Genomic DNA, 23,367 nt, shown 5'->3' on the forward strand with positions numbered 1-23,367 from the left:
AGTAAGCAGAGGGTGAAGTAACAGTTTCCAGGGGCATGGGAGGGTTGCTCTGTACCATTCATGGGTTTGCAAACAAGGACAGAGCTACCTGGCAAGCCTGACCTGAATTTGGGCTGTGGACCTGTGACTGCAGCCTGGAAATTCTGCACTCGCTTCAGGGGGATGATTGGAAAGAACTGCTCATCCCTTTAAAGATGAAAATAGTGATCGTAATTGGTGTAATACCCTATCTGCTACTTAATTTACACTTTTTGTTTTATGATGTTATAGTATTTTAACAGTAAACATACTGTGAAATTTCATTATAACAGCCAAATCTTCTGTTATCCCTTCGCCATCTTTCTTCCAACTGTTTCTTCAGATTGACCTGGAATAAGAGCTGAGATTCCTGATAAAAATAAAATAAATGGAAAGAAAAATGAAGAAAATAAATAGGGAGACATGTACGTGTTTCATAGGGTAAAAGAGACTCCTTTTTAAAAAGCCAGAAAACAAATGCAGAAAACTTTCAAGTTCACTTTGGTGAGCATGTTGGTCAGCATTCCTGTGTTTGGGATCTCACGAGATTCTGCTAAGAAGCTCTGTTGTGATGGTATTGCTTACAGCCCTTTAAAAGAATATTATTACTGTCCAGTGTTCCAGAGGAAAAGATTTGTCAACGTATGTGCTGACTATATTTTAAGTTGTCGCTATTATTCATAATAATATTCATTATTATGAATTTAGCATATTTCCAGTCTGAGCTGTAGTAAACTGTACATGAAAAATGCAAGAGAAAAATATGCTTTGAAGATAATGTGTCATTCACACAGAATAAAATTTATGATCTGCTGAGCATGCTAAATGCAAGAACATAGCAGACTTGAACTTCAAAATGTTTTCAAAAACCAAGGGGTAGCTACTTTAAAAAAAAAAAAAAAAGTTAAAAAAGTTAACATTTTCACTGAGATCAAGAGTTGGGAAAAGTTTTACTTTGTGAAACAAACTGCTTATTTTTCTAGTTATATCTTATATAAATAGCATGCCTCTCATTGAAGGAGTCGGCACAGAATTGCAAATTATAAAATGGGTTGCAAAACACAGAATTAATGCTGTATACCTTGATTTTTCTGCCTGTCCTGGTAGAAGTTCTCTCTTAATTTGCCTGTTCCATTTGATTACTACAAAGTCAGTTTAATACCTGCCTGAGTGTATCAATAGAATAGTAAGGCAGAGTGAGCAGTTTGGAACAGTGAATAGGGTGTAACAGGCTGCAGCCCCATATACACTTAAAAATACAAATATTTTCATGGGGGTGAATATTTTCAGTATTCACTGAGAGAGCCATACAGTCAGCTAAAAGTCCTTAACGTTGCCAATTAGTGCTCCGTATTCCAGAATACACACCCCACACTCCCCTAAACATTCCCTTAAATGAACTTGGTATTTCACACAAACCTTATTTCACACTGTGTACTTCCCAAAATCCAGTTACAACAGGGAGCTAATCGTGGAGCTGGGTACTACATCACGTACGTAAATGTAGCAGAGTGGTTGACCACTTCTGTCAGCAAAAATGGAAGGGCATTACGGTTGCAGTTTAAGATTTTTGCATGATGCTTATTGAAAAAGTCATTCCAGTCCTTCCAGACCATTTCTCGTACATTGAAATTTTCCACTAAAGCACATTGAAATTTGTAGTATGTCAGGAATGCCTTATCAGATTTTTAGCATGGGAAAGCAGATGTAGGCATCATGCATGCAACATGATCTCTTGTAAATCTATCATATGTACTACTATGCAGATAAAAGCATCTAGAGACTTCAAAATTAGTCTTCGGTTAAAACTTAACCTTGAAAATTAAGAAAAAAAAATATTGGAAACGCTGTGAAAGAAAATGCTCTAAAATATTAGATGTGTGATTTTGTCAAAACAACATCCTCTAAAGCGCTAATTCTCACTCCTTTTATTACTATATCCATTATAATCTAAAATCAAAATCAGCTGAACTGAGAACTAATTTCAAAACAGAAGCAAAATTATTTAGCTAGGTAACAGGATTATTTAGGTGTCGGTAGATATTTTTCCTTGGTTTGCCTCCTAAACAGATTTCCAGTGCTGTGTGATTTCACTGAATTGGAAATTCTTTGCAAAGATCAGATACTTTTCCTGTTCCTCTTCTGTGCTATCTAGTATCGTTCAGCATTTCTCTGACCACATGAAAAGGGAATTACCGCATAGCCAGTCATGTGGTCATGTTTATACTTCCAGCATGCTTGAACCAAAAACTTTCTTATCTCTTCTGGATTTCAGGAGGCCCTAGCTGTCCTCCGTGACTGACTGTCGATGTGGCTGCTTGGTACAAACTCTGCCTCTTCTGCAGAGACGACAGTGGGATCCTTGGGGATGGTTTCAGTAGGGTTTGGGGCATATCTTGTGTTGTTGGCTCAGTCCCTCTGGATAACGGGACAGCTGGAGCACCAGGGAAGGGTTTGGAGAGGATTTCAAAATTTGGCAGGATATTTTTAAGCATGGCAGAAAAAAATGCATGCATATACCTCAAATATGAGATCTCTGCGTATATTTTCATGCTCGCTTGTCTCACTGTTGTTAACAGGCTTCATCCCTGCTGGATGGTTTCTCCTGCAGAAAATAGTAGTCTCTTTTGGGCTACATCCCGTGCTCACTTGCCAAATTTCCTCTCTCTCCTTGATCCCTCTCATCGGTGCCCTTTCAGTCTGCTTAAAATAGTGAGTGAGAACCATTTTTATAACTTCTCGTCTCCTTTGCCAGGATCACCAGACCATACCAATTGTTTTTGTTAACCCGGTCTCAGCCCAGTGTCAAAGCAGGTTTCCCCAGAAGGTGAAGGAGCAGGAGGCAGTCTCCTTTCATGTTGAAATTGCAGAGCATTGGAGTCTGTGCTCTTAGATGTGCGTAGGGAATGCATAATGCTGTGGCAGTTTGAAAACTTTCACATATAAAGCATCAGGGGACACAGCCCTCCCTGCTCTGCTTTCAGGAAAAAAGGGGAATCAGCTCACTGTCTGTAGTCACCACTGGAAGAAGAGCTTGGTAGTTCATGCATGCTTTCAGATTTCAGCTTTCTGGAGGACACAAATATGGTGGTGAATGCGTAGCACAGTAAGTCATTGTTCCCAAGGTATTCGCCACCTAAGGACAACCTGCAGCTTTTTCTCTGGGGTACTGAGCGTGTTTCAGATTATGCAGGGTGCTCACAGGCCAACATGCTGGATTTGAGCATGTTTTTATCAACACTGCTTAATTATGATGTTAGAATTAAGGAGCAGTTAAACACAAGGTCTTAAGTACACAGAAAATTTAGAAAAATACTGTGTCGCAGAAGTTCATAGACTACCCTCACGATTTGAGCACCAACTGATGCACCTGTGTTTTTAAAAGCACGCTAGCTGGGTTTTATAGACCCTGCAGAAAATGGTGCTGCTGAGACGATGTTTTTATCCATGTCCCAGGCAGTTTTAATATACTTTGCTTGGGTGTATGAAGTGTGCTGTATCCATACCTTTGATTGCAGTGTAAATGTGCCCTATGAAATCACCAGTTATTGGCTGAATGGAGGAAATAATACATTTTTAGAAGGTAAATGAGAAGACTGAGGAAAGAGTTGTGGAACAGGAGAGGGATAAAAGGCTGAAGATAAAAGCAGGTAAAGAAGGTGGTTAGAAAATAAGTTTTATTGAAGAAAAAGAAGAGAGTAGAAAGTAAGGAGACCTACAAAAACATAAAAACTGTCAATAAATTAATCCAGTAATATAAAAGGCTAAAGAAACTGAAAGATATCTTGGGATCTAAAAGTAGCAGAAGGTTATTGCGATTGAGAAGCAAGCAGGAAGTATCCCAGATGTGGTAAATATTTTGCCAAAATCAAAACAAATTTTAATTAAGTCTCTAATTCATCATAAAGGAGGGAAAGCTTGAAACTTTTGCCTCACAGAAGGATTTAGATTATACCTGTGTTATAAGCACACTCTGTGCTGATGTTAATAGATTGATATTGTCGTCTTGAGCGATTGGCACATATGGCCTTTGTCTGCAGCCGAAAAGCATATTGTCTGGGAATGATACAGTCAGATGAGTGAAGCTGTGGAGTAAGAAGGGAGATAGACCCTGAAGTCACACTGAATTTTGGAACACCCCGAGATTCAATATCTGAACAAAAATGCCGAGTGTTCCTTATATAAAACGAAGGGGCAATATTCATATCTAAGCTCCGTACCTTGTCTGTGGCATTTATAAGCTTATTCTGCATTACACATAAATCTCAGCGTGAGGAATCAAGTTTATTAGTTTACCATGGTCAGACTAGACCGGTTTAAACAGAGCTGAGGAAGTTAATTATCAAATGTCTCAGGTGGGTCTAGCAATAAGTAACTAGTTATGGAGAGAGGGGACTGGCCGGGGCTGCAGCCTTTGGAGCTGGAGCGGGGGCCGGGTCCTGCTGTTGCATGCGGATGGCCGGCTGGGAGGCACTGCCCTAATCTGTTTCCCAGGTTGTTCGAACCAGTTCAAGAGCAGTAAAACAAGGTTATGTAATTGACATGTGATGTAGCCTAAAATAGTGACTGCAAACATAGGCTGCTGTTGCTGGGCAGTTGTCAACTGCGAGGAAAAAAAAAAAAAGAACAGCTGGAGGATCTTTAGAGGAGTTCTCTGCACTAAGGATGCCCAGGTAATATATAGGTTTAACACCTATACATGCCTGCTCAAGCAGGTGCAGATAGGTGTTGCAAGCTGTGAGGCTTTTACAGATGTCATTGTTATCACGGAGATAATCTTCCCACTTGGAAAATACGGAGAAATTGAGACCCTTATTCCAGCCTAGCAAAAGGGATCCTAGCTCCAGTGTGCAGATCTGTAAGGCAGGGCTGGAGGTGGTTTCAGCTCCTCTCTCCTCAGAGCCTGGAGGAAGGCTTGGCTGTTCTGGCAGCCTGCAGAGAGGAGACAACTTTGCCTGCAATTTTATGAGTCAAAGTATTAATTCTCATTGTGGAGGAAAGAAGGAAAGCTTGGGCATTTTACATGCATTTGGACATCCTGCAGAGAGACGCTATTTTAAAAGTGGGGCTTTTTCAGACTTCTACTTTGTTTTCTCACTTTCCTGTCCTTCCACGAGGCTTCCTCAATCACGTCTTTGTCTTGGGACCCAAAGCACACTCTGGTTTCAGACGTCGTACCCCATGTGGCTTTTGGACTGTTCCCTTACCTTTCCTGGGGGATGTTGCAGTGGGTGTGTAGCGGAGGAAAATAGGGAGTTGGCTGTCTGGGTAACAGAGGGAAAGAAGGTGTGGAAGGCAGCGGTGCCGCAGGAGAGGAGCTGGGCATTAGTGGCACGCAGGCGAGTGTGAGTCAACAACTTAATTGCCATTGCCAAAAGCCAGATCTGGTCCGGGATTGCATTAGCAGGGCTGTTGTGTGCAAGATGCAGGAAGTAACCATTTTATTGGGCTTACTGATGGTGAAACTCAGCAAGAAAAACGCACCTGGTTTGGGGCAGCAAGAAGCTGGCAGAGAGTAAGAGAAATGACGACAGATGTAGGAAACATGACCTGTGAGGAACGATTGAGAGAACTGGATTTGTTTAGTCTAGCAAAGAAATGGGGAATATAAATCTTTCGGTAGGCATGAGATTGCTGTGAGAAGGTGGCGATCTGTTTGTCTTAAGGAGAGTGCTGACATCTCTTGAGTTGCAGAATATTCCTGTTAAATGCAAAGGGAAAAAACACAGCTTCAAGGCTAGCTAATCACTAGCCTAATCACGTGGCTTGTAGGGAAGTTGCAGAATACCTTTTCCTCAGAAGGTTTTAAAAAAAATTTTAGAGAAAAGAAAAAAATACCAACCCTGCCTGAACTGTTAAGCTAGTCTTATCATGCTTCCATGAGTGGGCTTGAATTAAACAGTCTTTGGATCCACTTCCAGCACTCCGCTTTTTTTCTTTTTTCTTACAAAATTTAACATTTGATCATAGTAGTTGCTATTTTAACAAGAGAGCAGAAATGTAGAAGACTCATTAATGATTTTGTAGTTCCTGACTTAGACTTCAAAAAAACTGGGGTGGGGGGGAGATTTTTAAAAGGGAGATAAAACATGTGGAATATTTCAGAAATTTCTGTAATTTTCTAATTTTGCCTTAGGCAGTAACAGAAATATTACTGGCAAGAAATGTCTATACCCCATTCCTATTGCAGCCTTAACATGTCTGGGAGTTTCATGGCCCCTGGAAGAGTGCAGCAGCGCTCTGCACATGTACAGGAACTCATCTTACTAAGTCAGTTTTTGGGACCAGTGGCTCAATCAGTGTGATGGAGTTTTAAAATGGGGAAAGGCACAACTTCTGCTGCAGCCATATTTTGACAGTAATTCGTAGGCCAAATAAGAACAACTTTTTTTTCTTCCCTCTTTTACTGCTGAATTTTGCTTGTTCAAGAAAATGTAGAAAAGAGGGAAGACTGTATTTCATGAATACCTGAATGTTGTTTTCTTTTGTAAGCCTATAAAAGCAGGTAATTAAAGATTCTCTGCAGGTGAGAGAGTTGGAAGCATTTAAGTATTTTTGTATGTACATCTGGATGTGTCATTCTGTGGTATGTAGTGACACAATAACTTGGAAAATGCAAACTCAAATATTCCTCTAGCTCTACTATGAATAGGACAGATCTTTATTTCTTCTTAGTGTGTAACTGTGTAGTACCCATTAATTATTTATTTTGAACAGGAAATTCTCCTGTCATCTTTTGTAACTCTGTATTTTAGATGGAACAGGAATAAGTGCTCTTAATGGTGACATATGTAAAAAGTAATTTCATCTTAATGCATTTAGCACATAGGAGGTGAGAATTCGATATCTACTCTGTCACCTTCCAGCCCACTTCTGGGTGATTAAACTGGATAAAAAGAACAACTGGATTAAGCTAAGCACAAACTACAGAAGCAGATATGTGTCTTGAAGGATTTGGAGATGTAGCACCACAAAAACATCAGCCTCCTTGCAGGACTGTCATGAGGGAGCTGCATCAATTTCAGACGTGCAGGTTTTTGGTTTGATTCTGGAGTTGAGGGGCAAGAGTGAGACTCATGCTACAGAAATCGAAGATACTGATTCATTAGAAGTGTCTTTGCTTCACTAACTTATTTTACCAAATTGGTTTTATATGAAACGTGCTGTATTTGATTGCGTGGAAATCTGAAGCCCTTTTTTTTCATCACAGATGATAAACTTTTTAACTGAAAAACTCTTCATTATTATTTCATAGCTGTACTGTATGTAGAGGGTTTGCCTGAGTGCTGCTCCGTTCAGATTTTTAAGGGCTTTAAGTTACTTCCATTAATGTGAGCTTTAAAATGACTGTGGTTATTTAACTTATTTTAGAAATTTAAAAAATTGACAAGAAGACATCTGCTTTTTGGAAAGACTGCTGCCTTGCTTACTAGAAAAACTACTTACAGATTTTTGCGCCATACGTTAGTATTCAGAGATGCATGATTCAAAAATTAATGAACCTTTACTAAGTTTTCTGAAATTATTTGCTCTAGAGTAGATAGTCCAGGAAGTAGTAATTGCAGGCTACCTAAATCACTTTAAAGGGTGACTTACAGAAGTATTCTGCTGTTGTGGGAATATTTCTTAGGAAGTCACAGTGTGACAGTGATTGAATCAAACAAGCATTTCCACAATATTTAAGAATGTGACCCAAGTAATTATCCTGGAGTACATAAATGTTAACCTCTTTTTATTAAACCCATTAGCTTTTGAAAGCAGTAGTGAAAAATGTTGACTTAACAGGTGTACGGTTTCGCAGAGCAAACTGCCTTCAGGGTAATTCTGCAATGGGGTTCATTTTGCAGCAATAGAACTGACTTGTCATATTAATAGCCTGCACCCACCCGTGGAAGCCTAAAAATGGTATTGCAGTACTCTATGATGTATAAAGGACATTGTATGAGCACTGAGCAATCGTACTTGCCTTCTTAGCAGAAAATAACCATTTTTCCCCTCTCCCCACAGAAGGATACTATACCAGTATTTGTAAGCGCATATAAACCATCTTTATACGGTATATCACTATTTTAAACACTTTTGGTTTTTACTTTCATTTTACTTTCATGCTGTCCGTGTGGTATCTCTTTAGGAGATGTGCTCAAGTCAGTATGGAGCAAAAATGTGAATAGGAGTTAAGTTGACTTTTCCCTTTTGTATCTGTTTTTTGTATAGATCACATCATAAAATAAACTGTCTGATAAGCAAGTTTTCATTTTGTGATTAGTTGAGAATTTTATCTTTTTATCGTTTAGCTGTTTTATCTATCAGTTTGTCTTTAAGTTTTACTTAAGGACAAACTGTTTGATACTGGTGCCATCACTACGTTGTACAATTTCATTTTATGCCTGGCGGAACTTCATGAGCTCCATATTCATGAATTATTTTGCCTAAGTTTTATTGGTTTTCATCTGTGTTGCAGTGCTAGGTACTGTCCCTTAATAAAACCCCTTATTTGCCCATATGATTGTTGTTTAAACTTCTAAAGCGTTATCTAAATGATGATACCTTTGTGATATTACAGTAATGCTTTGCTTACGTAAGATCGGTTCTCTTTGTGTCAGATGCTCAGTGAAGCGATTGAAGAAACGGTTCAAACTTTAGTTCACTGTCTAAATAGATAACATTGGGTAAGGGTGAAAGGAAGTTGGATGCAGAGATAGAAAAGGACTTATCTGAAGTTTTAAAGCAAATTCATGAAAGAGCCCAAAGCAGAAACCAGGTCTCCAGTGTCCTATGACTGTCTTTCCCCTAGGAAGCATGTGTGTATTGTGGAAAGTATCTTGGCAAACATATTTTATACCTCTTGTCCTACAGCAGCTCTGTCCCCTTATCGAGCCTGCTTCTGAGCCCTGCCTGGGCTTCCCCTCCCCACCCACAGCTGAGGCTCACTTCGGTCACTGGCGTCAACTTTAACGTTATTTGTACAACTCCTGGGTTTCTGCACACCTCGCCTGCTTTGTTCATGACCTGCTTAAGGAGTCTGCTTAGTTGATGGTTGGTGTTACTGCATTTGCAATCTGATTTAATTTATTTTTTTTCCCCCTCTTACCTGGCATTTCAGGCGTCTTTGTTATGAACTTGTGTTTAGTTTACAGAGCGATGAGTTTCTTACCTTGCGCCTAAAATACCTGTGCCTGACACTTGGTAGTTCTTACAGCACCCCACTGCGTAAGCCTGCAACGCTCCAGTATTTTATGCAGGAGTGTTTTCTTAAACTTTGCATGCTGGCAGATCTTGCAGCTCACCTTACAGTCTGTTGTACTTGTGTGTGCTGTGTCCTCTCCTCTCATCCTTCCTCTGGAAGCTCTTTGTGTTGCTTTTTGTCGCATCTGCTCTAGACCGTTTTTTCTGGCCACCCCAGATCCTTGTGTGCCACCTCTGGATTGAGGCAGCTAAAATAATCTTCTCCTCTCGCTTCTCCTGTCACGCTGTGCCAACCCCTCGTGGTTTCCTTTATTCTTCCACATCAAATTCAAGCACCTTACTTTGAAGAGTCCACGTGGTAGTGCCCCCTATCTGATACACTGCATCCGTTTGCTCTACCTACGTTCCTCCCATGAAGCAAAACGTCTTTTGAGTCTCCAAGTTGTTAAATGCCAGCCTATTTCCCTGGTTGCCATGTATTTCCCTTCTGCTAAATGTTGTGTGTTAAATATCTGCTGTCTCCTCAGGAGTGCTTCTGTGGGGGCTTCACCGAACTGAAATAATAAGGTGGTGATTTCAGCTTGTTTCGGTTAAACCCCTCAGAAAGCTTCTGCTGTATAGAAGGTAACCGATTAAATCGGAAATCAAGCGCTCAGTAAACTGGTCAAAGAGAGTGAAGTATATTGGGAAGGTTAACCTCTACTTTGCATTTCAGCGTTAGATTGTGAACTTCTTCAGTGTGAGGATGGCCCCCAGTTTTGTACCAAAACTCGAAGTTGTCAGGCTGCTCTGTGATACAACACGTGTAAGATGATTTGAAAAAGCTCAAACCAACTGTTGGGTTTTGGGTTTTTTTTTTTCCCAAAGCGAAAATTCCAGTCCTGCTTAGAAAACAGTAGAGAGCTCTCTCTTGTGAGTGACACAGCAAAGCTCTTTCTCAAATTAAACAGAAGAGCTGCTCATAGTAAGGCCTGTGACAAGTCACCAAGATTATTGGGAAGGCTAAAGGATGAGAGTGAGAATGTCTGCATTAATAAGAAGCTCAAAATGACTGCAAAACAACAAAGAACAAAGTGGAATTAGGTAAATATATCCTCTAATAATGCCTTTTGGTTTTGGTTCATTCAGGACAGCACAACTACCTGTGTGCAGGAAGGAACGACTGCATAATTGATAAGATACGGAGGAAGAACTGCCCAGCCTGTCGATTACAGAAATGTCTGCAAGCTGGAATGAATTTAGGAGGTAAGCAGAATATTAATAGTTTGGTCTCTTAATTTGATTAGGCAAAACCAGTGGAAATGTGCGGCCTTTTTATAGTTCTAGCAGCTGCATAATCTCAAAAGTTTAAGGTGGAATTATCCCGAAGAAGTGCTTAATAGCTAATAAACGCTATTGTCATTCTAAATCAGGTTTTGGAGATATGTATTTTATGGCTCAAAAAAAAAAAGAAAAGTGGGTGGTTTATGATGACAGTAATTTCAGTGGAATCTCATATAGCTAAAAGTGTTAAGCTTTCAAGTATTGCCTGCTTTTTTTTAGTGATGAGCATTCTCTCGAATACAGAAAAACCTTTACACCATCGTATAGGCAAATTCACACATACTGAAACCTCTCAACTTTTTGTTGTTGTTGCTTATTCAACACTTACATTGATTTATTGCTGAAAGTTTGGATATACAATAATTTTGATGATGTTACTCTATTGTTCATATACTGACAACAAAAAGGCAAACCCTTTTCTTAATAATTATCAAAAGTATTTTGAAAACAGTATGATAACAAAACTTATAATAGTTTTTTCCATTGTTTTAGTTCTTCAGTTGCAGTGCGTACACAATTATGGCTGTGCTTCAGTGGGCACCTTGTTTCAAGTCATCACCTGAGCACATTGTATTGCAAATCACTTTTTCCCACCACTCTTAGGTTTATTATCTTACCTGTGAACAGGGGGTTGGATCTTGCTGCAGGTCCTTTCCCTGATGCACAGAGTGACCCTTTCCTTAGAGTGTTTTCACTCTTCCAGAAAATTATAACATGGTCACATTAATTCCTCCAAATTATTTCCTATCTTGCAATTTCCTTTTTATCCTCCTGGACCTGTTCTCCCGGTAGCTTAGTTTAAATCTACAGATAGATTTAGCTGCTTGCCTTTCATAGGTTATATGCAAAATCCTGGTTCCTGCCTGCTGCCTGGTACCTTTTTCTATCTTCCAGACTTATTTTTCTGTCTTGTCTCCAGGCAGAAATTCTCAAGCAAGTGGCTCCTTACCTTTTTTTTTGAGAATAGCCCTGTTAAGACCTCTTTCAACCCCTTCCCTAATTCTGAGGTGCTGCGTTGTTCCCTGGCCCCTTGTTTCTGCTTCCCAGAGGAAAACGGGGCTGGACTGCAGCATGCTGAGGGCTGATGGCTTTCCCTTGGTTGTGATCTGCGCTACTGTATCTAGCAAGTGAAGCAGAACGGCACTTTTCTGTGATGAGATGGGAACTCCACATTAATAGCTCCTTCTTCCCAAAAAAAGGTGTTGAAAATGTGTGCAGAGCAGGAAGCACAGCTCCCTGGAGTGCTGGAAATTTTGCTGCAGCCTGCCAGCAGCTGCCGCAGGGCATCTTTCATTGCCATGTCCTGTGCAGCGCCAGCAGAGCTCGTGTAAGCCTGCCTTCCTAGGCTGGCGTGTGAGCTTAAGTGCTCTAGCAAAATACCGGGCCACTATCCGACTCGATGACCTTTTTGAAACAGCAACACGTGACGCCTTGTCTGCGATGTCATGAGTTCATCACTGACTGCGCTTTCCTCGTGTGTTTCAAGGGACGTTTTCATACAGTCGTCTCCAAAAATCAAGGGAGAGGGTGAACTTTGTTCAAGGGGATTGGGTTTGTTTTAGTATTGGCTGGAATGCTGTAAACGAGGAATGCATTGAAAAATCTTCCCTTGTATTGTGGCTTGGTAGTCTGCTGGAAATTGTAGTTGGAGATGAGTATTTAATGACCTAGAGGGCCAGGTCTGCCTCTGCAGTGTGCAGCTGGCACGTTGAGCTTTGCAGTGTAGCTGTTTTGGTGATTTTCTTCACACAGAGAAGCTAAGCTAATTCCTTTCCTGACTTGATCCCTTTATGCCATGTAAAGGAGCTAAAATGGCATAAAAGTGTCCTTCCACCACTGCTGTGAATGAAATAATGGGGGAGTGGCTCTGGATGTCAACAATGCGATGCCTTCTGCATGGTCTGGGAGAGAAAGGCTGGGTTGCAGGCAGAGGGGAGGACTACCAGAGAGAGGTAAAGTGCCTGCAGCACAGTGTTACTCTCTAGAGGGCTCCAAGGGCTGTCGAATTGTGCGAATGGACCCTTCAGCCTCTGAGCCAGCCCAGGTCTGCCAGGAAATGTTGGTAGTTTAAGGCCCTTTGCTGCTTAGGCCATCCTTCTTCCCCGGGGGTGAGCTTTGCATTGGGCATCTACAGAGGAGCAACAGCCGAGACTTAATTCTGAGAACTCTGCATACTGTTGCAGGGGTTTCTGATATGGTACAGTTCATCACGATACAGGAGGTGGAAATGTCAAGAAGAGAGTTAATGTGTCTTTGAACACAGTAATTTTCTCTTCATATAAATTTCCAAGGTTTGGTATTAAATAACATTTTTTTCATAATTAGCTTGAACAGACTGAGTATATTCATACAGCTATGAAGACACATCATAGCTTATAGTTTCATGTGGTCAGCCTAGTTTTGGAAGAATATACATTACTTGAATAGAAGCGGACCTTTAACTCTTTCTAATTTGGACTTAGAGTCAAAATGTGCAAGTATTTTGTTAGGCAGTGTGAACAGTAATGAGCTGGAGGAAAATGAATATGTAATTGCAATTTAGTTTAAGTCCTGCTTGCAGCATAGTACTCTGTGTAGCTGAGTCACACTGCACAGTGCAGTGCTCTTTGTGCATTAGATCTAATTTAAGCTCTCACCCTCCAAATGGAAGCAAAGGTAAACACAAAAACCAAACTGTATCAGAGATATCTGTGTGTTTGATTTGTGAGAAATAGAGTAAGATGATATTTGAAAGGGTCATAAGCATAGCTCAGGTCTGAAATGTGTGCAAGTTGCTGAAGCTATGGACATTTCTTTTCCACTTGTACATAATCATAATGTTTTATCCCCTCATTTAAAATAAATTTAGAAAAACCCCTCCAGTTGATCTTGAAGAAATGTTGCCTTGGGGAACAAAGTCCTGTCTCCCATGGGCTAGAAAGAACTTGACTCTCCCTTGCAGCTCTCCCCACCTACAGATAGGAGAGAAAGAACCCCCCGCCCAGCAGCCACCCAGCTCCTCTCAGTTACTGCAGTATAACTTGGTTTATAAAGCAAATCTTGAAATTGGAAAGTCTGTATTTGTCTTCCTACTGTTAAGATATTAATCTCTGTAGTGGAAAACTGGAAATCAGAAAGAGCGTTTCCATGTTTCCCACAGAACATTTTTGTTCAATCTCTGATTAATCTACTGATCTTTTTTCTTTGGGTGGTTTGTTTTTCTTTTTTTTTTTCTTTTGGTTATGTTCTTTCTCAATATTTTAAGATGTACTTTCTTTTGTTTACTGTGTCAGTGTTACAGGTTTGTTTTGATTGTGTATCTTCTACTTTCCAGCAGGCTAACATTTTTTTTCTTTAAAAAAATAGGATTTTGATACGTGGCAGCGTGCCATGCTTTAAGCACGTTTTAAGAAATACGTGTGATCAGTGATACAAAATACACCTTTTCATGAATGCTCAACCAAATTAATTTGGCAGTTTTATTGTTTACCTCCCTCCTTTTGTTTGTTGAAGAGTCAGAGCATTTTCCAAGCACTTAAATCCTCTAATAATCTTTAGAAAATTATTCATCAAATCAGCAAATAATTTACCTAATTGTGTTCTTTTCTCAGTTTTTGTTTTGATTTTATAAGAAGCGTCTGCAACCTGTAATTTCTGCAAAGCTGAAGTTGCCAAATACCACGTTAATTCATCCTCCTCATTTCTAGAAAGTATGTGTGTGCTCTGCAGGCAGATATACCTCTTTGGCAAGTTGGACTCCAAAACTTTTTTGGGAACTATAGTTTGTTTGTTGTTTTGGTTTTTGGTTTGTTTTGTTTCTTTTTTAACTCCACTGACATATGTTAGACTTAATTATTGGAAGAGATTCAGAGTGAGCAACTGCACTGTGAAGGTATGCTGGCCCATTTTTGGTTTGTGCTCTTCTCAAGTTTCTGTAATTAATTTTCAGTTAATTATGGACCAGAATGGCTTCACGGATTGTGAAGCTTCTTCCAGCATACTCTGTGATCAGATTTGTCGAGTCTCTCGCTTCCACATGAGACATTTTCCACATGAGAGGTGGTTTGACTCCCACCTCGTGCTGCTGTTTCTTCGTCGTGTCTTTCCCCACAGCAGCACCAGGGGGAAGGGGGGGGCTTGCGGTGAGACACCCCCCCCCCCCCCCCCGAAATGCAGCCTGGGATGCTGCATTGCAACCTGGGTGGTGCAGAGCCTCCTGGTTTCACTCCTGTTCTGTGCTGAAGCCTGGAGAAGGGAAATGTTTTATATGATGTGACTTGAGGGGACCCCTACCCACTGCACCCTGCTTTTGTTGGCAGGTTAGTCCTTGCCCCTCTGATGTCACCTAGTGAACAGGCATCCCTCCCTCTTTGGCTGCGTGATCAGAGAAGATCCCTCTTCTGCCAAGGGATGTGCCATACATGCTACAGGGACAAAAAAGGTGTTGAGAGGTCTATGCCATGTAGGACTGCAACCCTTTCCTGCCTCGACTCCCAGATAAAACACTGCGGAGACTTACCAGCACTTCTTCCCGAAAACAGTGAGAAGCAGCTTCCCTTTGGATATCAAAGGGAAGTAAAATAGATTTCACCTTGCAAATTACGTAGTTTGTTGCTCTGTCTGCAGAGACTGCCTGTGAAATTTGAGCCTTGGGTTTGCATACATTTACATATGTAAGACACTTCATCCGCAAGATGCTGTGTGCGATTGGTAGTCTTCACATAGCCTTATTTTTTATACATTAAAATATTTCAATAATCTGAAAAATAGATTAAATGAGAGAATCAGTAAGAAGATACAGTACTTCACCTTTTTGCCCAGCTTTCCATTTTCTGTTTAATAACTCATACGAGTAGGAATTTAAAACTGCGGTATTATTTTCAGTTACTGCAGTTTAATGTGGTTTAAATTATCATTGTTCCTATCTTTTTGAGAAAAAGCAATAGGGAGAAAAAAGAGAAAAAAACCACGAGTATTAGAAAGCTGAAAACTAAGAAAAAACTAAACGCGGCAAAAATGTATACTTCTGGTTTTCTTTAAAAATTTCTACCAACTTTCTACTAACCAAGGCTTCATAAACTTTAAAGGGAAAAAAAAAAACCAACAAGTCCTCTGTGTAAGAAAATAAAGCAATTTTGGGTACACGTATGTTTAACTTTTATTTTTTCATCTAAACTTTAACTGCAGATTATTTTGAAGTGCCCATTAACTTTAACTGCATTTTTGTTTGTGTTTATTATATAACACTTTCTTCTGAGGGAATCTAGTAAATTTTTTGATAACTTGAACATTCAGCTGGGTTTATGTTATTTTTTCCAAGAGACTTTTACGAATATACAGCAGTGTTTTGAAGTTACTTCTGGGTTTTGTGAAGCAAAACCTCACGTCGTCAATTTTTTCACATTTTTAGCTGGACAACTGAGTTGTGGTACCTACCAATGTCTAGGTTATCATTGGGATTTTTTCAGAAAACATTAATATTTTTCTAGGTATGGTGATTTCAGAAAACATTTGTGTTAGAAATCCATCAAGTTCTGAGATTGCATTAAAATCTATGCTTTCTCTTAGCAGTGAAGTGAAGCAGGGATTTGTCTACTTTTATTTCCATGTGCACTATATTGAGCCCAAGCAAGTAATGTAACCTTAAGATGTAGCTTTGCAACCATGCTACCTTATGCTGTGGTTTTGTTAGGTCTTCCAAATGGTCTCCTGGGTGTACTCGTAAGAGGGATCAGGAAGGATCGCTGTCACTGTATGGAGTAGTTGTCTTCAGAAGAGAACATCCCTCCTGCCTGAGTTAAGGGTCAGTCGTTCTTAAGGCGATGCTGTTGCTGCACCACCACCCCACAGCTTCTGAATATATATTTTTTTAAAAAAAAAGAAAGGAAAGAAAAAAGAAGTTAGTCCTGCTCTTTCAGATCTTGTAGGAACCAATTTGTTCAGCAATGAACTTCTACTGCTTTTCCATCCATCTTCCTCCATGTTACAGATACTGCTCTTGCCCAGCTCTTGATGTGAGCCATCCTCAAGAATATTGTAGATAACTATCAGAACAGTCACTTGCCACGACTATTAAGAAATTATTTGGGAATGATTATTAGAAATGCAGAATTCTGAGGAGGGATGTTAATGTCAGAGTGGTCTCTCAGGCATCACTTGAGAAATGGTATTGGAAGCATGTCCCTGTACTTCATGTTTTGCTGATGGTTTTATTTTCATCTGTGAAGGCAGCTCAAGGAGACCTACTGCAGTAGTTGGAGAGCACACAGCCTCGCATCCAGCAATCCTTGATCAAACTCCTGATCAGGTTCATGTTCTCAGCCCTCCTTTGTTTTTTTCAAGTTTTGCTGGTTTTCAGCTCTGCCTTCTGACGAGCGCCCAGCTGCCAGCAACGTTTGTCTTCCCTCCAGGAACAGCCTTTCAGGCTTTTGGCACAGGTCTGCTGAACTCCAGACTTCACTGTTTTATCTGCTGGACTCTCCCTTGTACCATTCACGGCATAACACCCTTGGTTGCCAGCCTCGCAAAGGAGCTGCAACTTCTCTGGGCTCCTGCTGGGAGTACGTGTCCCAGCCTGCCTCGTGTCACGTGGCAGCACCGTGTGTGCAGCCTCAGTGGGGCTTTGGCTGATTTCAGTAGCGTACAGCACTTGCTGGGCAGGCTCAGGGCTTTCTCTTTCCTGAAGGGTTCGTGTTCTATACGTGTTCAAAACACAAAAGGGAGAGGAGCAATCGCAGCTTCCCCGGAGGGAGGTTTGGGTGCTCCCAGCAAAGGTGCAGAACGATCTCTCCCAGTTGTGCTGCTGTTCGGTGATACGACAGAAGCACGGCAGTGGCTCTTGCTGGGTTGCCTTCTGCCAGGCACTCGCTGGCTGGCCTGCCTGGATCCCCTGTGCACTGCCCGTGAGCTTTTTAGCTTTTCTGTCTGTTGTCAGGGCTCCAGCTTTCACCTCCAGGATGCTCTCAGGGTAGATGATGTTCGTGGCCTCTTGACTCTCCCGGACCAATGCTGACCCCCTTTTCCCCTGTGCCCTGGTACACCACTTCTCTGTCTTGTAGGGCATTTAAATTTAACAGCCAATTTTCCTGAGGGTCCTGAAATGAATTGCTGTTTATCTTTGTTGCTCATACAGATGCATAAAAGCAAGCAAGCCCATAACAAGCAAGCCTCTGTTCATTGCTTTGTCTCATCATTCTGGAACAGACCAGAGCAGTTCAGTGTTACCAAAATTCATTACACACAGCTCTTGGTGATGTTTTATTTTTTTCTGAGTGACAAAATTATTATGCTTCTTTCCACAGTGCTCTAAGTCAATATACTTTTAGTCTTCCCCCGGTAAAAGCATAGGTCCTGCTATGAAAGCATGGCTGTGACCTCCCGTTCCTCTTTCCAAAGCTGCTGGTTATCACCAGAGCCCTTCTGAAACCTCCCGCTGTGGCCTGTGGTGGTGCATTTCCATGACTCACTCCTGCATTGCTGCAAGAAGCTGTAGGAGCAGGAGGAACTTGTCCTTTTAGCTTCTGTCCAGCCATTGCTTTGGAGAGCTTCCACCTGAGTGAGAGGGAGGGAAGATTTAACTTACCATGCCTGACACAACCTTGGCCAAAGTACAGTGGGCTTACTATACTAAATAGTGGGTTTTGTTAAAATTCTCATTAGTTGCCTGCAAGTGTGCTGTGGACCAGTTTGGAAGAGCCTGGAGTAGAGGAATGAACAGTGATCAGCAGGCTTTGAAACTTGACTGGTGGGGACAGATTGAATTACTTGGTATTGTTTAGCCCAAAAAAAGGCTGGAGGGAAAGTTGAAGAGAGAGGCAACAAGTGTTGCTTTAGCAACAGGCATTAGTAAAGAGAAAAAAGGGAAATGATCTGCTATCCATGTCTGTGAAAAGCAGGACAAGAAGTAATGAGCAGCAAGGAAGATGCAAGTGAGGAAATGGAAAAGTATCTGTTACCATAAGGTCAGGGATGTACTCAAATAGCTGGTCTGGGGAAGATGTGGAGTGTGTCTTTGGGTGTCTTAAAGATCAGGTAAGACAAATGTTTGTCGGAAGTGATGAGGGTACAGTTGGCTCTGGATTGAGCAAGAGGATGGATCCTGCGACTGTCCCAGGTCTCTTCCAGACTATGATTAATATTCAGTAAGTGGAGTTAAGCCTAGGTAATTTGTGTGCAAATCAAAAAAATGTGAAAATGTTATTTCCATGTACAAAAAGACAGCTTAGGTTTTGACATCGCTGATATTCATTGAAAGAGCTATTCTGTATCTCTGCCCTCTGTGTGACAGTGTGTTTTGAAGAGGCAATGATGCTAAGACTATGCAAGTCGTGCTCTTTCTTCTGACATTGTGTTGCTTTTTTGATTGTCTGCTACTTTGACACTTCACAGGTTTTAAATTGACTCCAGAGCTGTGGTTTACTCCAGTAATGTCACAAGAAAAATTTATTCAATGACAGATTGTGCCTTAGCACGTGAATCTGTTGTTCTTTCCCCTTGTCCTCTCATATGTACTTTGCTTCAGAATTACCTTAGTAACTTGTATTTTGTTTTGATTCTCGTTTCCTGCTTTTTTTCCCCCTACCAATTCCCACGCGTGTGCCTTTCCATCTTTTTTATCTGTGTTTTGCTAAAATAAGTGTGAGAAGTGACGAGGATACCTGGCTCAAAAAGCAGACTTTGGAGGTGGATGTTAGTAGGAAGAACAATCCACAGCAGGTTATCAAGGAAACGTTGAGCACCTTTAAGCCTTAGAAATACACAACAGGCAAGAAGGTGGTGTTTAACAAAGAGAAAGACAAGGTGAAGGCACTGGTTGGAGTGTTCCTGAGCCACCCAGTACCGCACATCTTCCTGCAAATAGGTGTTGGTGATTTGTGTGCTTCGGTAGTTCTCTGCCATCAGTTTTCCTATTTTCCCGCAATGCTGTAATAGTTTAGTAATGGAAATCGTCTGCCCTGAGTAATATCCCTGCAGAAGGTGCAAGAGGAGAAAGACTGTAGAACCTGAGCTCACAAGACCAGTCTGCCCTGAATGGTCAGTAAGGGTATTTGTCAGTAGGGAGTAGAGAACTCACTGATGTGGTGCAACTCTCCTGCCGTCACAACCATGCCATTGTCATACTGGAAAGAGCGAGCTGGAGGGAACTTGAGTGTGGCTCCTGGGTCTGTCTGCACGTGGACCAAGCACATTCAGGCACGTCACTGTAAGCATCCTCTTAGAGAGGCATGTGTCAGTTCTAGTCATTGCTGACATTTCATACACAAGTACTTCAACTTCAGGAGGATTTAGGAATGTGACAGCGTGGCAGTCACAGAGAGATACTTGGTTTCATGATTCAGACCATGCAACTCTGCAATATTAACCACATGTATTTTCCCTGGAAAGGTGATTAATATCCCATGCAGGGTGTTTCACTAATGTTCAGGGTGATTTATTAAAGCAGGAGATTAATGTGATTTTTCTTCTTTTTTTCAATGACTAATCATGAACTGGATGGTGAAAAACATGGCTGAGATGACTGCAGAAGATAAACACCCAGTTTGCATTTCACAGATAGCATTACTGTTCTAGGAAGCGAGGTAGATAATTTCTAGAAGTTGAGAGACAGACCAGCAGCATTGAATCTATTAGAAATAAGGTCTTTTGAGAGAAATCGGAGTTGATAAAAACTGGGGATATGAAAATTGTACAGGTGAGGATACAAAGCTTCTCCAAATTTTTGTTAGTTTGGAAAAACATGTGGTGTGTTATGATGTAACAAGAAAAAACACAAAGGGAAGTGCAGCACTTACCAAGCTGAGTTCTAGCATAGTAGTGCAAGATCAAAAATGGAAGTATTTAAAGCATGGCACACTCTTTCACATGGAGTGGAAGCATGAACACTCAAGATACAGGATGAGAGGTGCTGCAGCAGAGTTTGCTTATTGATGCTTTTGAAAAACTCTGTAAAATTTGTTGACTACCTGTGTCTCCAAAGCAAATATTGAAGAGGGAATTCCACGTGCAGTAAATGTCTGCAGGACTGTATCAAGGGCAGTTGATATGGCTTAGTGTTACCATCAAGATGAAGGGCGCATGAATCACAGAACAGACTTAGCATTGGGTATCAACCCAAATAAAAGCAAGAGAGAAGACTTGGACGAGGAACGCCTGCAGAAGGTTGGACAGGAATGGGTGTCTTGGGAGGAAGGTTGTCACTTGGCACAAGGCAGAAACCAGTGATCATAGCCAAGAGCATTCAGTCTGGTAGAGTGGAAGATTTCAAATCTGTTCTCAGAAGTTTCCCTAACTTTGTTTTTATCCAAATTATTACCAGTGCTAGAAGTTCAAGCTGCTGCTGTTCCATTGCTGCAGCTGTCTTAGAGCTGTAGGTGACAAATACTGGAATTGTAGGTGACCTGCTCTTTGCATTCGTTGCTGGTATTTTACTGCTAGTCTTTAAATCTGTTTGATAAATAGTCAAAGCTACTGATGCGTTTAGTAGACAACACTTAGCTCAAAAATCATTGAATTTGCCATACATTTGAAGAATGAATAAATAATCAGTAAAATAGGAGTTTCGGGAGCATCTGAAAAGGCCTGATTAAGATTGGCTTTCATCAACATTATAATTTTCTTTTGTAAGCTTTTTTAAGGCTTTGTTTATTGGATGCTTTAAATATTTACTAAATACGTTTTGTTTGAAATTAATGAAGAAGTACAAGAGGGAATTTTAGACACCAAAAATGTTAGCTGTGAGACTGTATTATGTCAGTTTGGGATTTTATATGAAATATATGTGGGGGAAATTTTCATACTTTAGCCATTTCTCATTAAAAAGCTTTATCAAAAACAGCTTGATTTGATTTTAACAGGAAACCACTAATTGGCATTTGGTAAAAGTTGTTCCCACACGGGGAGGAGTACCCCTATGAAACTGTTATTTTTCAATTAATTATCACTTTGAGGATTGCTGAGAAACAAGCAAATGTGTTAGACATTTTCCCTGACAACCTAAATATTCCTGTAAAATGCACTTTGGAACTCGAACTTTCTTTTGTCACTTTTGTCCGCTCTCTCTTCACAAATATGTAGCCTGAAGCTCGGCATGACTGAAAAAGGGATTAATTTCCTCTGTTTCTTACCCAGATCCTCCCCAGTGCCTTCCCTTCTTCATTGCTACGGACATCACTGTCCCACTTGTCAGACAAATCAGTAACCTGAGCTTCGTCATTGAGTCAGACCTCAAAATATGCAAGATTTGATCTGGGCTTTCACTTTAGTTTTTCTGAGGCAATTGTGCTGGCTTCTGTGCCGTCCTTGCAAGGCTGCTTCTTTTACCCGTGCTACAGAGGCCGTCCCTGCAAGCAGGTCTCTGTGGCTGTGGGTCCACAGTCCTGAATCCTGCATGCTGCAGAGGAGCTGTGCTGTTCCATGAGATGTCTGCAAGCGCTGGTGTGAGGTGCCATCTCCCTCCAGGTGTATTTCACTGCTCGGTATCATTAGCTGTAAGTATAAACAGAAGGAAATGCAGAATTCTCATTTATAAGATTTCTCATTAATTACTTAAAATAGCATTCTCCAAAAATAGCTGTGAGTGGTTTGCTGTCACACTGGAAGGGCATCTGAAGAAGGGTCCTGCTGAGGGTCAGTTCCGGGTCTATAATTTTACTAATATTTGCATAACAAAGTAGAGGGTAAATACGTAAATCTACAGATTTGGAAAGTCTCCTCTGTAGCCAGAGTCAGAATTCAGAAGCATCTTCAGCCCTAGTGTCCGAAACCAACACAGTGGCATTTTCAGTAAAGTGCAGAGGGTTATGTTGAGAAGTGCAAGTGTTCAAGAATGAAATACCTGAGAGCAGCTCTTCAGAGATTGCAGTGAAGAAAGAAGCATAGCTGCATGATGCTTGTATGTTAAATTTAGAGTCAGAGGCATAAAATTGTTGCAAAAATAAGCAGATGTCCTTTGGTACGAAGGCATTATTCTGTTCTTGTCCAAGCTGGCAAGTGTGGGCCTGGTGATTGTGTCTGGTTTTCTGTACTGCTGGGCATGGGACAACCTTCTGAAATTCGTTGTCTCTGTTTCTGTGGCGCGTGGTGGGTTTAGCGGTACCTGTGTCCTTCCTGATGGACAGGTGTCTCGTCTCTCCACTGTGGAAGTCTCTGCTGTGCCCCTGGATAACCTATTCCCGTTTACAAACCTTTACATTTAGAAAGGTTTCCTTGACATCTAAACCGAATCTTCCTTCTTGAAATTCCATATCGTGTGCCTGAAGAAAGGTGTATACAGACTAGAGACTGCCCGAGAAAAAGCAAGGATAATAAGCAGTTTAGGAAAAAACATAAATCTGTAAGGAAGAGTTGAAGAAACTCAATTTATTTTAGTATAGAAGAGAGAAACATATTAAGAAGGCCATGATACCAGCCTTTCAATACAATAAGCGGTGTAAAAGAGGGGACAGGAATGATAAGTTGTTCTTTACAGCCACTGGGGGAATGATGAAATCAACTTTAACTGCAGAAAAAATGATGCGACATTGGAGATGTTGGGAGGAAAAGTGAGTGGTAAGATGGGGGATATTGCGGAATTCCCTTTATTGGAGATTAATAACATATTGGGTTGAGCAAAGTATAGTTGATCCTGCTCAAAGCAAGAGGATAAACTGCTTCACGTATATTGTTTCTGTGCTTTACAATGCTGTACTGGAGCAGCATTGCGCTGCGTTGTATATTAGAATCTGTTCCAAACAAAACAAAATGCAAGCGCTTCTGAAATTTCGTGTAAGCAAGCTAGGTAATAAGCAGGAAACATTTACCTAGTTACAGTCAGTTTTATTAGCAGTTTAAATCCAACTAGAATAAAGAACCAAAGTGTATAAA

The 23,367-nt window shown here is 40.9% G+C and overlaps 1 protein-coding gene across 1 annotated transcript in view; it reads left to right on the forward strand.

Annotated features, from left to right (window-relative positions):
* Positions 1-23,367, forward strand: part of NR3C2 (nuclear receptor subfamily 3 group C member 2) — a 212,683-nt gene that overhangs the window by 141,382 nt on the left and 47,934 nt on the right. The window contains exon 3 of the mRNA XM_026848013.1: positions 10,333-10,449. Within this exon, the coding sequence (XP_026703814.1) occupies positions 10,333-10,449 (117 nt within the window). The remainder of the gene's footprint in view (positions 1-10,332; positions 10,450-23,367) is intronic.

Source organism: Athene cunicularia, assembly GCF_003259725.1.
Source record: "Athene cunicularia isolate RWA chromosome 4 unlocalized genomic scaffold, athCun1 chr4_part2, whole genome shotgun sequence".
NCBI lineage: Eukaryota > Metazoa > Chordata > Aves > Strigiformes > Strigidae > Athene > Athene cunicularia.